Here is a 17,545-nt window from a genome sequence, read left to right on the forward strand (position 1 = left end):
AATTAACTCATGTGATTAATCACAAGGGCTTCACGGTGGCAGAGGGGTTAGTGCGTCTGCCTCACAATACGAAGGTCCTGCAGTCCTGGGTTCAAATCCAGGCTCGGGATCTTTCTGTGTGGAGTTTGCATGTTCTCCCCGTGAATGCGTGGGTTCCCTCCGGGTACTCCGGCTTCCTCCCACCTCCAAAGACATGCACCTGGGGATAGGTTGATTGGCAACACTAAATTGGCCCTAGTGTGTGGATGTGAGTGTGAATGTTGTCTGTCTATCTGTGTTGGCCCTGCGATGAGGTGGCGACTTGTCCAGGGTGTACCCCGCCTTCCGCCCGATTGTAGCTGAGATAGGCGCCAGCGCCCCCCGCGACCCCGAAAGGGAATAAGCGGTAGAAAATGGATGGATGGATGGATTAATCACAAAAAAAGTATTGTATCTCACATATATATACGCAGATAATTCACTTAATTTATTTTGAGTGCACATACTCTTTTACCCTAACTGCTAATTGTTACCTGAAAGGCAGTTTGGCTTGTTATACAGTCAGTGATCCGGTCAACGTACACACGAGGTGAGTGTGGAGACTCCGACTGGGTTGTGCTTGCTGGCTAATTCTACTTTAAAATACACCCCACTGGGACTTAAGGTAAAACTGATACCAAGTTTTTAGCAAACAAATGACATGTATTTAAAGGGGAACATTATCACCAGACCTATGTAAGCGTCAATATATACCTTGATGGTGCAGAAAAAAGACCATCTATTTTTTTTATTAAACGCCTTTCGGTTGATCGCGCTGGAAGCGATGATGTCAGAATGTGACGTCGCCAAGGTAACACACCCGCCCTTTTCATTTTCAACACATTACAAACACCGGGTCTCTGCTCTGTTATTTTCCGTTTTTTTGACTATTTTTTGGAACCTTGGAGACATCATGCCTCCTTGGTGTGTTGTCGGAGGGTGTAACAACACTAACAGGGAGGGATTCAAGTTGGACCACTGGCCCGAAGATGCGAAAGTGTCTGCCGCCAGACCCCCATTGAATGTGCTGGAGTTTCTCCACATTTTACCGGCGATGCTAAGGCAGACATGGCACAGAGATGTATGGATAACCTGCAGATGCATTTGCAACGATAGTCAACGAAATCACAAAGATGAGTTTTGTTGATGTTGACTGCCAGCTAATCGATACTAACATGCTATGCTAATCGATGCTAACATGCTATTTACCGGCGGTGCTAAAGCAGACATGGTACAGAGATGTATGGATAACCTGTAGATGCATTTGCAACTATATTACGTTTCCTCCCACCCACATTTAATGCGAAAAAAACACTTACCAATCGACGGATTTAAGTTGCTTCAGTGTCAAAAGATGCGAAAGTCCTGATTGTTTGGTCCGCACATTTTACCGGCGATGCTAACGCAGCTATTCGGCCATGCTATGGCTATGAATAGCGTCAATAGCTATTCGCTCAATAGCTTCAGTTTCGTCTTCAATATTTTCATACTCCAACCATCTGTTTAAATACATGCGTAATCTGTTGAATCGCTTAAGTCGCTGAAATCCGAATTTGAATCCGAGCTAATGACACTATATCTTGCTGTGGTATTCCCATTGTTTGTTTACATTGGCAGCACTGTGTGACGTCACGGGGAAATGGCCAGTGTTTTTGCAGAGAGCTAAAATAAGGCACTTTAAAGCTTTATTTAGCGATATTCCAAGAGCGGTAAAATTTTGAAAAAAACTTCAAAAAATACAACAAGCCACTGGGAACTGATTTTTATTGTTTTTAACCCTTTTGAAATTGTGATAATGTTCCCCTTTTAGAAAACATAAAAAAAGTCTCAAAGACTTCTATGGAAATACAAAAATTGAGACTCTGATTTCCCTCGCCCGGACACGGGTCACTGGGGCCCCCCTCTGGCGCCAGGCCCGGAGTTGGGGCATGATGGCGAGCGCTTGGTGGCCGGGCCTGACCCCGTGGGGCCTGGTTGGGCACAGCCCGAAGAGGCAACGTGGGTTACCCCTCCGATGGGCTCACCACTCATGGGAGTGGTCATAGAGGTCGGATGCGTTGTGAGCTGGGCGGAAGCCAAAGGCAGGACACTTGGCGGTCCGATCCTCGGCTATATAAGCTCTCTCTTGGGACGTGGAATGTCACCTCTCTGGGGGGAGAAGGAGCCTGAGCTAGTGCGCGAGATGGAGAAGTTTTGGCTGAATATAGTCGGACTCACTGCGACGCACAGCAAGGGCTCTGGAACCACTTCTCTCGAGAGGGGATGGACTCACTTCCACACTGGTGTTGCACGCAGTGAAAGGAGACGGGCTGGGGTAGCATTTCTTGTTTCCCCCCGGCTCAAAGCTTGCACGTTGGAGTTCCACCCAGTAGACAAAGGGTAGCTTCCCTAAGCCTTTGGGTGGGTGGGGGGGGCGGGTCCTGACTGTTGTTTGTGCTTACGCACCAAACAGCAGTTCAGAGTACCCACCCTTTTTGGATAAACTCGAGGGAGTACTGGAAAGTGCACCCCCGGGAAATTCCTTTGTCCTACTGGGAGACTTCAACACTCATGTTGGCAACGACATTGAAACCTGGAGAGGCGTTATGGGGGAGAGTGGCCGCCCGGATCTTAACCCGAGGGTTGTTTTGTTATTGGACGTTTGTGTTCGTCCATAACAAACAACATGTTTAAACATAAGGGTGTTCATATGTGCACTTGGCACCAGGACACCCTAGGCCGCAGTTCCTTAATCAACTTTGTAGTTGTGTCATCGGATTTGCAGTCTCATCTTTTGGACACTCGGGTGAAGAGAGGGGCGTAGCTTTCTACCGACTACCACCTGATGGTGAGGTGGCTGCAATGGTTGGGGAGGATGCCGGACAGACCTGACAGGCCCAAACGCATTGTGAGGGTCTGCTGGGAACGTCTGGCAGAGTCTCCTGTCAGAGAGTGTTTCAATTCTCACCTCCGGAAGAACTTTGAACATGTCACGAGGGAGGTGCTGGACCATGTTCGCACCTCTATTGTTGAGGCGGCTGATTGGAGCTGTGGCCGCAAGGAAGTTTGTGCCTGTCGACAGTAATTCTAGAACCCGTTGGTGGACACCAGCGGTGAGGGATGCCGTCAAGCTGAAGAAGGAGTCCTATCGGGTTCTTTTGGCTCGTAGGACTCCGGAGTCAGCGAACAGATACCAACAGGCCAAGCGCTGTGCGGCTTCAGCGGTCACAGAGGCAAAAACTCGGACATGGGAGGAGTTCGGGGAAGCCATGAAAAACGACCTCCGGACGGCTTCGAAGCGATTCTGGACCACCATCCGCCGCCTCAGGAAGGGGAAGCAGTGCACTGTCAACACCGTGTATGGTGAGGATGGTGTTCTGCTGACTTCGACTGCGGATGTTGTGGATTGGTGGAGGGAATACTTCGAAGACCTACTGAATCCCAACAACACGTCTTTCTATGAGGAAGCAGTCCCTGGGGAATCTGTGGTGGGCTCTCTTATTTCTGGGGCTGAGGTTGCTGAGGTAGTTAAAAAGCTCCTCAGTGGCAAGGCCCCAGGGGTGGATGAGTTCCGGCCGGAGTTCCTTAAGGCTCTGGATGCTGTGGGGCTATCTTGGTTGACAAGACTACAGCATCGCATGGACATCGGGGGCGGTACCTCTGGATTGGCAGACCGGCGTGGTAGTTCCTCTCTTTAAGAAGGGGGACCAGAGGGTGTTTTCCAACTATCGTGGGATCACACTCCTTACCCTTCCCGTTAAGGTCTATTCAGGTGCACTGGAGAGGAGGCTACGCCGGATAGTCAAACCTCAGATTCAGGAGGAACAGTGTGGTTTTCGTCCTGGTCGTGGAACTGTGGACCAGCTCTATACTCTCAGCAGGGTCCTTGACGGTGCATGGGAGTTTGCCCAACCAGTCTACATGTGCTTTGTGGACTTGGAGAAGGCATTCGACCATGTCCTTCGGAAAGTCCTGTGGGGAGTGCTCAGAGAGTGTGGGGTATCGGACTGTCTGATTGTGGCGGGCCGCTCCCTGTACGATCAGTGTCAGAGTTTGGTCCGCATTGCTGGCAGTAAGTCGAACACATTTCCAGTGAGGGTTGGAGTCCGCCAAGGCTGCCCTTTGTCACCGATTCTGTTCATAACTTTTATGGACAGAATTTCTCGGCGCAGTCAGGGCATTGAGGGTATTTGGTTTGGTGGCTGCAGGATTAGGTCTCTGCTTTTTGCAGATGATGTGGTCCTGATGGCTTCATCTGGCCAGGATCTTCAACTCTCACTGGATCGGTTCGCAGCCCAGTGTGAAGCAACTGGGATGAGAATCAGCACCTCCAAGACCGAGTCCATGGCTCTGTCCCGGAAAAGGGTGGAGTGCCATCTCTGGGTTGGGGAGGTGACCCTGCCCGAAGTGGAGGAGTTCAAGTACCTAGGAGTCTTGTTCACGAGTGAGGGAAGAGTGGTTCGTGAAATCGACAAGCAGATCGGTGCCATTTCTTCAGTAATGCGGACGCTGTATTGATCCTTTGTGGTGAAGAAGGAGCTAAGCCATAAAGCAAAGCTCTAAATTTACCGGTCGATCTACATTCCCATCCTCACCTATGGTCATGACCTTTGGGTTATGACCGAAAGGACAAGATCACGGGTACTATCGGCCGAAATGAGTTTCCTCCGTCGGGTGGCAGGGCTCTCCCTTAGAGATAGGGTGAGAAGCTCTGCCATCCAGGGGGAGCTCAAAGTAAAGTCACATGGAGAGGAGCCAGATGAGTGGCTACGGGTATCTGGTCAGGATGCCACCCGAACGCTTCCCTAGGGAGGTGTTTAGGGCACGTCCGACCATTAGGAGGCCACGGGGACGACCCAGGACACATTGGGAAGACTATGTCTCCTGGCTGGCCAACGAACGCCTCGGGATACCCCGGAAAGAGCTGGACAATGTGGCTGGGGAGAGGAAAGTCTAGGCTTCCCTACTTAGGCTGGGGCCCCCGAGACCCGACCTCGGATAAGCGGAAGAAAATGGTTGGATGGATTAAAAATGTTTCCTAAATTAAATTCTGACAATTAAAGTGGATTTGTGTCTATGATATCGGGCTCTTTTTTAGGTTAATTTAAAATATGCAAGCAATTCATAACGTGTAGTTCATCATGATTAATTAGAATTCAAAAGTGTAATTCATCTGATTTTAAAAATGTATCACTTGACAGCCCTAATTACCAACACATAATAATATCAACAATAATATGTATTGTAATATAATAATTCAACAGATTTATATTTTATTGCATTATTATTGCCATTTATCTAAACTTGTTATATTTATTACCTTCCCTGTACTGCATTAGATGCAGGTGTACTTAATGTTTTGGACAGTGATGCTCCACAGGTTTGTATATTGTCATTTTCCAATGCAAATATTTTTATTTTAAAAAATAAATAAATAAAGACTTTAATGAAGAAAATGCATTTTGATGTGTTTTTTGGATTTAAAATAAATCAAAAAATGTGTGTTTCACTGTACAGCAATCATACACATATATAGCAGTGTCTTACACCAAAACACATTACAGTAACAGTACATACCGGTGAAATCCAGGTAGTTGGTAGAGTCAATGATGATCCCAACCAGCGGGAGATAGAGGGTGGCTACCTTTGCTCTAACCTCAGGCTTGATGCAGCGTTGGTCAAGATCATGAGAACACAGCAGGCTGAAGATGGCGTTGATGGCCTTCCTCTGGACCTTTCCCCTGATGACACAAAAGAAACAGTAAACTTTACGTGAATTTACGACAAAAATAAAAACAAAATGTTCTTCCATACCCTTCGGACTCCATGTCGAGAGCGGCGCTGAGCTCGGTCAGTAGCAGGCCAGCGAGGTAATGCTGGTGCTTGAAGTCCTGAGAAAGTTCAAAGAGGCCCAAGATCCTTTGCTGTTCTTGATAACTACATGAACCTGAGCTCTGGATGGAGAAAGACGAGGATACAGGGTAGGAAATTAGACATAAATAGTAAATCACAATATATACTATAAATACAATATAGGAAAACGTAAAAATACATACAATGTGATAAAAACAATAAAAAAACAGCTCAGTGGCCTTGTGGTTAGAGTGTCCACCCTGAGACTGGAAGGTCGTGAGTTCAAATCCCGGCCGAGTCATACCAAATACTATAAAAATGAGACCGATTTCTTCCCTCAGCATCAAGGGTTGGAATTGGGGGTTAAATTACCAAATGATTCCCGAGCGCCGCGCACGCTGCTGCTTACCGCTCCCCTCACCTCCCTGGAGGTGAACATGGAGATGGTTCAAATGCAGAGGACACATTTCACCACGTTCAGTGTGTGTGTGACAACCGTTGGGACTTCAACTTCAACTTGACCTAAATGTTTGGTAATTAATAGTCCATCCATGCAACCATCTTCTTCCGCTTATCCGAGGTCGGGTTGCGGGGGCAACAGCCTAAGCTTGGAAGCCCAGACATTCCTCTACCCAACTACTTCGTCCAGCTCTTCCCAGGGGATCCCCAGGCGTTCCCAGGCCAGCCGGGAGACATAGTCTTCGCAACGTGTCCTTGGTCTTCCCCGTGGCCTCCTACCGGTCCGACGTGTCCTAAACACCTCCCTAAGGAAGCATTCGGGTGGCATCCTGACCAGATGCCCAAACCACCTCTTCTGGCTTCTCTCGATGTGGAGGAGCAGCGGCTTTACTTCGAGCTGCCTCCGGATGGCAGAGCTTCTCACCCTATCTCTAAGGGGGAGCCCCACCACCCGGCGGAGGAAAATTATTTTGCCTCTCACTGCGTGCAACAGCAGTGTGGAAGAGAGTCCAGCCCCTCTCGAGAGAACTGGTTCCAGAGCCCTTGCTGTGCGTCGAAGTGAGTCCGACTATATCTAGCTGGAACTTCTCCACCTTGCGCACTAGCTCAGGCTCCTTCCCCCACAGCGAGGTGACATTCCATGTCCCAAGAGCTAGCTTATGTAGCCGAGGATTGGACCGCCAAGTGTCCTGCCTTCGGCTGCTGCCCAGCTCACAACGCACCCGACCTCTATGGCCCCTCCCGTGAGTGGTGAGCCCATTGGAGGGGGGACCCACGTTGCCGGCTGTGTCCATGGGGACAGTCCCGGCCACCAGGCACTCGCCATCGTGCCCCAAGTCCGGGCATCGCTCCAGTGGGGGGCCCCGGTGACCCGCGTTGGGCCGAGGGAAATCGGAGTCTTGGTTCTTGCAATCCCATAGAAGACTTCGAGCTGCTTTTATATATATATATATATATATATATATATATATATATATATATATATATATATATATATAAACATATGCATACATATGAACATGTATATATATATATATATATATATATATATATATATATATAAACATATGCATACATATGAACATGTAAATATATACATATATATATACATATACATATATGTGTGTGTATATATATATACATACATATCAATCAATCAATCAATCAATGTTTATTTATTAAACCCTAAATCACAAATGTCTCAAAGGACTGTACAAACCACTACGACTACAACATCCTCGGAAGAACCCACATAAGGGCAAGGGAAATTCACACCCAGTGGGCAGGGAGAATTCACTCCCAGCGGGACGCCAGTGACAATGCTCACTATGAGAAACCTTGGAGAGGACCTCAAATGTGAGCAAACCCCCCCCTCTAGGGGACCGAAAGCAATGGATGTCGAGCGGTTTTAACATGATACTGTGAAAGTTCAATCCATAGTGGCTCCAACACAGCCGTGATAGTTCAGTTCAAAGCGGATCCAAGACAGCAGCGGGAGTCCCGTCCACAGGAAACCATCCCAAGCGGAGGCGGATCAGCAGCGTAGAGATGTCCCCAACCGATACACAGGCGAGCGGTCCATCCTGGGTCCCGACATATATGTACACATAAATACACATATATATATATATTTATTTATATGTATATGTGTATACCTGTATACATGTATATATATATATATATATATATATATATATATATATATATATATATATATATATATATATATATATATATATATAGGCACCAGCGCCCCCCGCGACCCCAAAGGGAATAAGTGGTAGAAAATGGATGGACGGCTTTACAGTATATATATATATATATATATATATATATATATATATATATACATATGTGTGTATATATACATGTATATATATATATACACATATATATATGTATATATACACATATATATATATATATATATATATATATATATATATATATATATACAGTGGGGTAAAAAAGTATCTAGTCAGCCACCGATTGTGCAAGTTCTTCCACTTAAAATGATGACAGAGGTCTGTAATTTTCATCATAGGTACACTTCAACTGTGAAAGACAGAATGTGAAAAAAAAAATCAAGGAATTCACATTGTAGGAATTTTAAAGAATGTGTTTGTAAATTATGGAGGAAAATAAGTATTTGGTCAACCATTCAAAGCTCTCATTGATGGAAGGAGGTTTTGGCTCAAAATCTCACGATACATGGCCCCATTTATTCTTTCCTTAACACGGATCAATCGTCCTGTCCCCTTAGCAGAAAAACAGCCCCAAAGCATGATGTTTCCACCTCCATGCTTCATAGTAGGTATGGTGTTTTTGGGATGCAACTCAGTATTCTTCTTCCTCCAAACACGAAGAGTTGAGTTTATACCAAAAAGTTATATTTTGGTTTCATCTGACCACATGACATTCTCCCAATCCTCTGCTGTATCATCCATGTATCCATTTTGGTAAAAACTCAACTCGTCGTGTTTGGAGGAAGAAGAATGAATGGGGCCATGTATCGTGAGATTTTGAGCCAAACCCTCCTTCCTTCAGTGAGAGCTTTGATTAGTTGACCAAATACTTATGTTCCACCATAATTTACAAATAAATTCTTTAAAATTCCTACAATGTGAATTCCTGGATTTTTTTTCACATTCTGTCTCTCACAGTTGAAGTGTACCTATGATGAAAATTACAGACCTCTGTCATCATTTTAAGTGGGAGAACTTGCACAAATGATGGCTGACTAAATACTTTTTTGCTCCACTGTATATATATATACACATATATATATATATATATATATATATATATATATATATATATATATATATATATATATAAATATATATTAGGGGTAGGCAAATTAATGCGTTAATTACGCGTTAACTCATCAATCTATTAACGCCGACAATTATTTTATCGCACATTTGCGTATGTTGTTTACATGCTTTTATTTTGTTAACGCTTTTTCTTAGCAAGATGGCGACGCCCGGACGTGCTTCGGCTTCGAAGGGCTCTTGGTAAAGATGGAACATTTGGCAAAAATACCAGACAATTCTGCAAATTTCATGGCTGGCTTACAGCGTGGTCACTCCGGGATCACTTACGACCGCCAGACAATTCTGGATGTGGATAGATCGGGCCGTTTTGGACTGAATGACGCGTGCTTGCTAGACCGGCTAGCTAGCATAGGAATACTTTCCCGGCTACATCCAGCGGCCTGTGAAGCAGCGGAGTATATGTGTTGTCTATTTATCAATAATGCAGACGAGGTGTGTTGGCTGACTTCTTAACGTTTACTTTCAGAGCGTGCATATCACAACATACAAGATGCTGTCATGGTGACACAACCTATACCGGGCTACCGCGCATGCTCGTCACTCCTGTTGCATGCTGGGTAGGGTAGTTATTTTTTTCCCTGGCTCATAACATCACAAATAGTACCATGTATATGCGTTCAGTTTATCAAAGCACCAAGCAAACAATCGGAAAATTCCCATCATATCAATTCCTAGATATGGTCATAATTATTTTAAGTGCACTACGCAGAATAAACACAACATTATTAATATTGCTACTACGGATAATTTGATCAAAAATTCCCTAAAACAGCCCACTACCTATAATATAGGTTTTTTAAACATAAGACCCTGATAAAAAAAAATGTTTCTGCTGTTACCTCAGAAATTGCCAGTTCAGATGTTATGATTGTGGTTCAGAGATTTGTATGTAGATTATATTTATTTTCCATAACAAACAGGATATCTTAAATACCTTGGCAGTGGCAATAAGCTTAAATGTTTGTATTTACATTTTTTGAGTTGATTTTCATAAAATATGCTATTTAACTGCTACTGTTTAACAAGGACTGATTTAAATTGTGTTTGCACAACAAATGTTTTGGCGCTTTTGTTCATGTGGGAGAATATTCCAATAAAGGTGCATTACACACTACTTTTGAATTCATTATTGGGCTTTGCGTATACAATGCAGTTAATCGCGATTAATCGGAGAAATAGTGCGATTAACTTTGATTAAAATGTTTAATCGTTGCCCAGCCCTAATGTATATATATATATATATATATATATATATATATATATATATATATATATATATATATATATATACATATATATATATATATATATATATATATATATATACATATATATACATATATATATATATATATATACATATATATATATATATATATATATATATATATATATATATATATATATATATATATGTGTGTGTGTGAGTGTGTGTATATATATATTTATATACATACATACCGTATTTTTCGGAATATAAGTCGCAGTTTTTTTCATAGTTTGGCCAGGTGTGCGACTTATACTCAGGAGCGACTTATGTGTGAAATTGTTAATACGTTACCGTAAAATATCAAATAATATTATTTAGCTCATTCTTTTTTTTTTTTCATTTTATTTTTAGTGACATCCAGCATCAGACATTTCCATCCACTAAATCATATTCACATACATCACATAGCCGTTTTCTGCCCTAAATGTCAAAAGTATTTTTGTTTATATATACCCATGATACCACCCACCCCCCCCAAAAAAAGAAAAAAAAACAGAGATAACAAAAACAAGGTAGTATCTAAACATACATCAATTAAATCAGCAAAAAAATAGATAATACATTGATAATAATAATATTAATAATGTGTATGTAAACATATAAGTATCTGTATTTATTTATTTTATTTTATTTCTGTTTATTATTTAGCTCATTCATGTAAGAGACTAGACGTATAATATTTCTTCGTATTTAGCGATTAGGAGTGACAGATTGTTTGTTAAAGGTATAGCATGTTCTATATGTTATAGTTATTTGAATGACTCTTACCATAATATGCTACGTTAACATACCAGGCACCTTCTCAGTTGGTTATTTATGTGTCATATAACGTACACTTTCTCAGCCTGTTGTTCACTATTCTTTATTTATTTTAACTTGCCTTTCAAATGTCTAATCTTGGTGATCGGTTTTATCAAATAAATTTCCCCAAAAAATGCGACTTATACTCCAGTTCGACTTATATATGTTTTTTTCCTTCATTATTATACATTTTCGGCAGGTGCGACTTGTACTTTTGAGCGACGTATACTCAGAAAAATACGGTATATATATATGTATACATACATACATACATGTGTCATGTACGTACATAGTTATGTCATTACGTATGAGAAGCTGTAAGAGGGTGGGATATACTGTGTAAAATACATTGAAAAGTTGGCGCCCTCTAGGCATCTGTGTGAGTATTGCAAACATTCCCTTAAATGTTCAATAGATTGTTGCTTCGTAAACATTTCCACTTCCTTGTTTAAGGCCATATTTCTTAACCAAGCCAAGGCACAAGCTATTAAAGCACGTTCCATTAAAGTAAATCCGTACTGGATGGATGATGATAATACCAGAGTGGCATCAAACAGCGGTCGAGGACGTACCTGCGAGGAAATGGATGGGCACGGAGAGGCTGGAGCAGAGGCGGGGCTGCTGAAGAAGAGGCTGAGGTTGAGGTAGTGCTCATGACTGCACAGGATTCGCAGGAACTCCAGTCGCATGCTGATCAGTGTTGGCATTGAAACGCTTTTCGCTGACATCTAGACAAGAAAGAGGATGTTTGGCTAGAACTTTGGCTACCAATGCGAGAGTTTTAGTGAAAAATGTTGCCTTTGCAAACATCGTAATGCTCAGTTTTGATTGACATTGCCGAAGAGGTGGCAAGAAGCAGCGGGAGCCTCTTTGCTTCAAACAATGTTGTTCTACTACCTGGTTGCAGTAGTTTTTCACCAGCTGGAAGACAAAGCCCCGGTCCATAAGTGACAGCAGGTCGTAAAGGAAGAAGGCCAGACTGATGTTGACTTTCTCTGCTTGCTCCACCTCCTTAAAAAAACAAGCCATCAACACACGACAATTAGCCAGCGGATCTCGCCAGGCGTCTCGCTTTGCAACGCTGAACTTTTGAACCCAGCGAAAGCAAAGGTCACCGTGTTGTTTGGTTTATGATGACAACGGGCCTTCACGCCACACAGGAAGATGGTTTATTGCCCCAGCCTGCCTTTTCTGCCCACCTTCTGTTGCTTGACAAGGATGGTGCAGATCTCAGCCGTGACCACGGAGACAATGGTGGTGATGTCGTCTTTAAATCGGTCCGAGAAACGGCTTCTACGCGGGACAATGTTCCTGTCTAACTCGGACACGTGCTGCGCCATGCTTTTCACCTGTTGGACAAAGACGTGAATGTTTCAATTAATAGGATAGGATAGGATAGGATAGGATAGGATAGGTTAGGTCTTTATTGTCATTGCACAAGTACAACAAAACTTTGTTTAATGACTTTAATCAATTAACCGCAGGGTTTACAAGAGCAAATCAACACCGGGGATTTCACATTCCATTAACAGCTGTGGCTGTAGGTAACCTCCTTTTTGAATTACCGGTAACTCTACATGAAGGCATTTGCTGCATTTGAAACTCCTAATATGTAATCTATCATTTTGTTTTGCATTTATTTGGAAGTTGCCAAACAGTCTGTTCATGCATTAGCACCATCTATAGGACTGGAGTGGAACATCAGTAAGAGTACAGACATTTATAACAAGCTACAGCTGTTCCTTGTGATGAGGTCTGTCAAGAGATATTTAAGTATCTTTAAGTAAGGTCTACAAAAGCAAATACCCATCAGGGTCAAAAGTTAGCTTTGGGGTAGAAAAAAATATATATTGGCATAAGCCACAGTGGTTGTAGGAACCTCCTGGTGGCAGTAGCTGCATTTGAAGTATCATGAGGTGTTGTCATCCAGCAGTACGTTTCACTTTATCCTGTTATATATACACACACACACATATATGATTATACAAACACACACACACACACACACATATAAATAAGTTATTACAGTATTAAAGTTAAAAGAAAGAGTTTTCAAATGTCGTAAATATCCTTCTATAATTATCGCCTGCTTTCAACTAATGCACCATCATTGTTGCAGTTCAGGTAAATAATATTTTCCATAACTACAGCATTTATACTATTTAAACCGTAGATAACCACAATGTATCCTACAATACGTTCTATGTGTTGTCCTGTGCATTTCAATACGCCAAAAGATTTTGTGATTCATAGATATCTGTATTTTTAAAACTTCTTAAATCATTTTATTTTAATTAACCACAAACACGCGCGCGCACACACACACAAACACACACACACACGTATATGAAAGAGAGAGAGAGAGAGCGAGAGAGACAGAGAGAAACACATTTATACATTTACATATATATCAATATATATCTATGTATATATATATGGGTATATATATATGGGTATATATATACACCTATATTGATTGATATATATATATATATATATATATATATATATATATATATACATAGATATGTAGGTGTGGGAAAAATCACAAGACTACTTCATCTCTACAGAACTGTTTCATGAGGGGTTCCCTCAATCATCAGGAGAATCTCCTGATGATATATATATATATATATATATATATATATATATATATATATATATATATATATATATATATATACACACATATATATATATATATATATATATATATATATATATATATATATACACACATATATATATATATATATATATATATATATATATATATATATATATATATATACCGTATTCCCTTGAATTGAATTGCCGCCGGGCATATAGTATGCGCCTGCCTTGAATTACCGCCGGGTCAAACTCGCTTCGCAAAATAATTAGCGCATGCTTAGTATTACCGCTGGGTCAATCTCGTGACGTCACGAGTGACACTTCCCTTGTCATCATTTTCAAAATAGAGGAGGCTGATTTCAATACCGGTAATTTGAAATCGCATAAAGGGAAGAGGATTAAGAGCTATTCAGTAGGATTTAAGGTCCAAGCTATTGAATACCGGTATGCTAAAAATAACAGTAAGCAGCTATGTTTTATTAATATACCTGTGGAGAGGTGGAGCCGACGGTCCGACAGACAGGCAGTGCACTCAACTCGTCGTGTTTGGAGGAAGAAGAATACTGAGTTGCATCCCAAGAACACCACACCTACCGTTAAGCATTGGGGTGGAAAGACAATGCTTTGGGGCTGTTTTTCTGCTAAGGGGACAGGACGATTGATCCGTGTTAAGGAAAGAATGAATGGAGCCATGTATCGTGAGATTTTGAGGCAAAACTTCCTTCCATCAGTGAGAGCTTTGAATGGTTGACCAAATACTTATTTTCCTCCATAATTTACAAATAAATTCATCAAAATTCCTACAGTGTGAATTTCTGGATTTTTTTTTCACATTCTGTCTCTCACAGTTGAGGTGTACCTATGATAAAAATTACAGACATCTGTCATCAATTTAAGTGGGAGAACTTGCACAATCGGTGGCTGACTAGATACTTTTTTGTCCCACTGTATATATATATATATATATATATATATATACAGTACGTGCCAAACGTTTGGACACACCTTATTCAATGCTATTTATTTTCATGACTATTTACATTGTAGATTGTCATTGAAGGCATCAAAACTATTAATGAACACATCTGTAGGTATGTACTTAACAAAAAGGTGATATAACTAAAAACATGTTTTGAATTCTAGATTTTTTTTAAAAATGTGCTCTGATTACTGGTTTGCACACTCTTGGCATTGTCTCAATGAGCTTCAAGAGGTAGTCACCTGAAATGGTTTTCACTTCACAGGTGTGTCCAAACTTTTGGCCTGTACTGTACATGTATACTGTATTACCGTATATACACATATTTATACACACACACACACACACCCGTACGTACAGTATATACGCGCACGCACAGAGACACACACCTATACATCATCATCATCATTGTGTAAACAAAAATACTGACCAGCAGCTCAAAGAAAAACCAGGCATATTTGTATGCATTTTCCCTGCAGACCCCAGTGCTGACCACCATCTGGAGGGCAAGCTCTTCATGAAATTGCTGCAAAGGACACACACACATGCACGCAATCAAGACAGGACATTTTACTTTTTGCACTAGATACAGAAAACAGAGAACATTGATGTCACACTGCCACCATGTGGACATCTGTTATTAGGGTTTATGTTGGTCCCTTAAGAGTTTTTTTTTTTCTAAGTTGAGAAAGTAAATTATAGTGAAACTCCATTATAAACCTTCAGCAGCATGGCAGACGTATTAGTCCAGTTATAATTTATTCTAATATTGTACTGCTTTCAATGTATAATTAATAATTTTGTTATCAACAATTATTGTTATTTTTTTATTTATTAAATATTGATAAATATTAAATATGATACTTTTTATATCACCTATCACAACAAATAAATGTATGTAAAGCATGTAATTACTTTCAAGTAAAATCAAAAGACAAATGACAAAATAAATGATCTTCCCTAACGAGAATAAAAATGTAATTTATTCATATTGTGTGATTCTATTCCGCTGAGTCCTAAAAAAACCTCAGGCCAATATACGTTATAGAGATATAACTCTTTCATTAGAGTCAATTTAGAATGAAGTGTCTTGTGTGTACACATCAAAGTGTTGCGATTACATTACACAATATATTACCTTAAAAACATGTTACTCTGTATAGGCTAAGTAACCATAGCAACAAGCATAATACTTGTACCTTTCTGTTGGAGGGTCTCGTGCTTCCTGTGGAGTTCTGATGGCTGTTTGTGTCCAATACGGTTGACATGCGGCTGCCTGGGATGTTGTGGCCCTGCAGATAAATACGTACACAAACGTTAAATCACAATAAGCATGATGGATGCTCTCATTAGGTTTGTTGGCTTGGGATGATAGCTAATGTTATTAGGTAGGAGTGGAAATCAAGTGACTCTGTGTTTCTGTGGCGGCCTGCTGGGATGTTTACAAGTCAAAGGTAGAAGGACATGGGCTTCTATGGGTATAAAGCGCGTATAAAAAGTTGTTTTAGCACCTTGGCAGCCAGGATGTGCTTGACCTCAGCGTCCTCAGCAGACGGGTGAGGCGCAGGGATGTCAGGGTTGCTGCTGCTCCGGATCCTGGACTGCAGAAGCACGTTGCCCACCGTGGTCGCCGAGGCTCGGCCCATGGTGCTGTAACGGCTCTCAGTAGCGGGCGTCACGCCACTGGTACCTGACACCAGGCACAGTATCAGTTAGGTCAAGGGTGTCAAAGTGTTTTTTATTGAAGGCCAGATCACAGTTATGGCTGCTCGCAGAATGTCACTAGTAACAGGTAATATATGAATATTGATGTATAAACTAGAAGAGGCTAGAAAAGGAATTGCGTGTGAATGCTCCAATGCTGAAGTTGAACTGAAATGCTGACAGAATGTAGTATGAATGTAAGAATAGTTTGAATGTTGGAATGGTTTGGTTGTTGAAGAGATGACGCTGAACTGAAATGCTAATGGCATGTAGGATGAATGTAGAAATTGTTTACATGTTGAAATCGTTTAAACGCTGAAATGGTTTGAATGTTGAAGAGTTTGAATTTCCAGGAAAACCGGCATTTGGTTTGGAACTTGGGAGAGTTATAGTTTGAATGTCCGGGATGAGTTGAATGTGTTAATGTTGGAATGGTTTGAATAGGTTGAAAAATGTGGGGATTGTGCAACTTGGAAAAACGTCCCATTTATTTCAATGGGAACTTCCTGGGAATTTGGGGAAAAGCGTGAGTTTTGAAAATGATTAGAAGCATGAATTGAATGAACTGAAATGGTAGGTGTTAGGATTTTTCAAATTAGGCAGGAAAGTTGTAAATGGTATTGGGGAATTTCGGAAAAATCTGGATTTTTTTGGGAACTTGGAAAAAGGGTAGTTTGAACTTCCAGAATGGTGGAATGTGTTAAAAGTGGAATGGTTTGAATGTGTTAAAGAATGTGGGAATTGTCGTAGTTTGAAAAATGGCCAATTCATTTTGAATGAGGAAAATGAAAAAAAATACAAAAAAAAGGAATAATGGGAAATCTGTGATTTTTTTTTTTAATTGTTGAAGTACAGCACGCAATTCCTGAACAGGCTGAATATTTTGAAGTTGGAACAGTTTGAATCAAATGTGGAAGTTGTAGAACTTTGAAGAATGTCCCATTCATTTCAATGGGAATTTCAGAAAAAAATGGGAATTTCGAGAAAAGCGGGAATTTTTTTGAAAATTGTAAAAAAACTTGAATGGTTTGT

The 17,545-nt window shown here is 41.2% G+C and overlaps 1 protein-coding gene across 4 annotated transcripts in view; it reads right to left on the reverse strand.

The window, feature by feature from the left end:
- dock8 (dedicator of cytokinesis 8) overlaps positions 1-17,545 on the reverse strand; it is a 164,688-nt gene that overhangs the window by 72,942 nt on the left and 74,201 nt on the right. For all 4 annotated transcript variants that reach the window (XM_061900626.1, XM_061900617.1, XM_061900634.1 and 1 more), the window contains 8 exons: positions 16,321-16,499; positions 16,009-16,101; positions 15,240-15,335; positions 12,417-12,566; positions 12,115-12,228; positions 11,790-11,945; positions 5,812-5,951; positions 5,575-5,738 (listed from right to left, as the gene is read on the reverse strand). In XM_061900626.1, coding sequence (XP_061756610.1) covers positions 5,575-5,738; positions 5,812-5,951; positions 11,790-11,945; positions 12,115-12,228; positions 12,417-12,566; positions 15,240-15,335; positions 16,009-16,101; positions 16,321-16,499 — 1,092 coding nt within the window. The remainder of the gene's footprint in view (positions 1-5,574; positions 5,739-5,811; positions 5,952-11,789; positions 11,946-12,114; positions 12,229-12,416; positions 12,567-15,239; positions 15,336-16,008; positions 16,102-16,320; positions 16,500-17,545) is intronic.

This window comes from Nerophis ophidion, linkage group LG01 (genome assembly GCF_033978795.1).
Source record: "Nerophis ophidion isolate RoL-2023_Sa linkage group LG01, RoL_Noph_v1.0, whole genome shotgun sequence".
Classification (NCBI taxonomy): domain Eukaryota; kingdom Metazoa; phylum Chordata; class Actinopteri; order Syngnathiformes; family Syngnathidae; genus Nerophis; species Nerophis ophidion.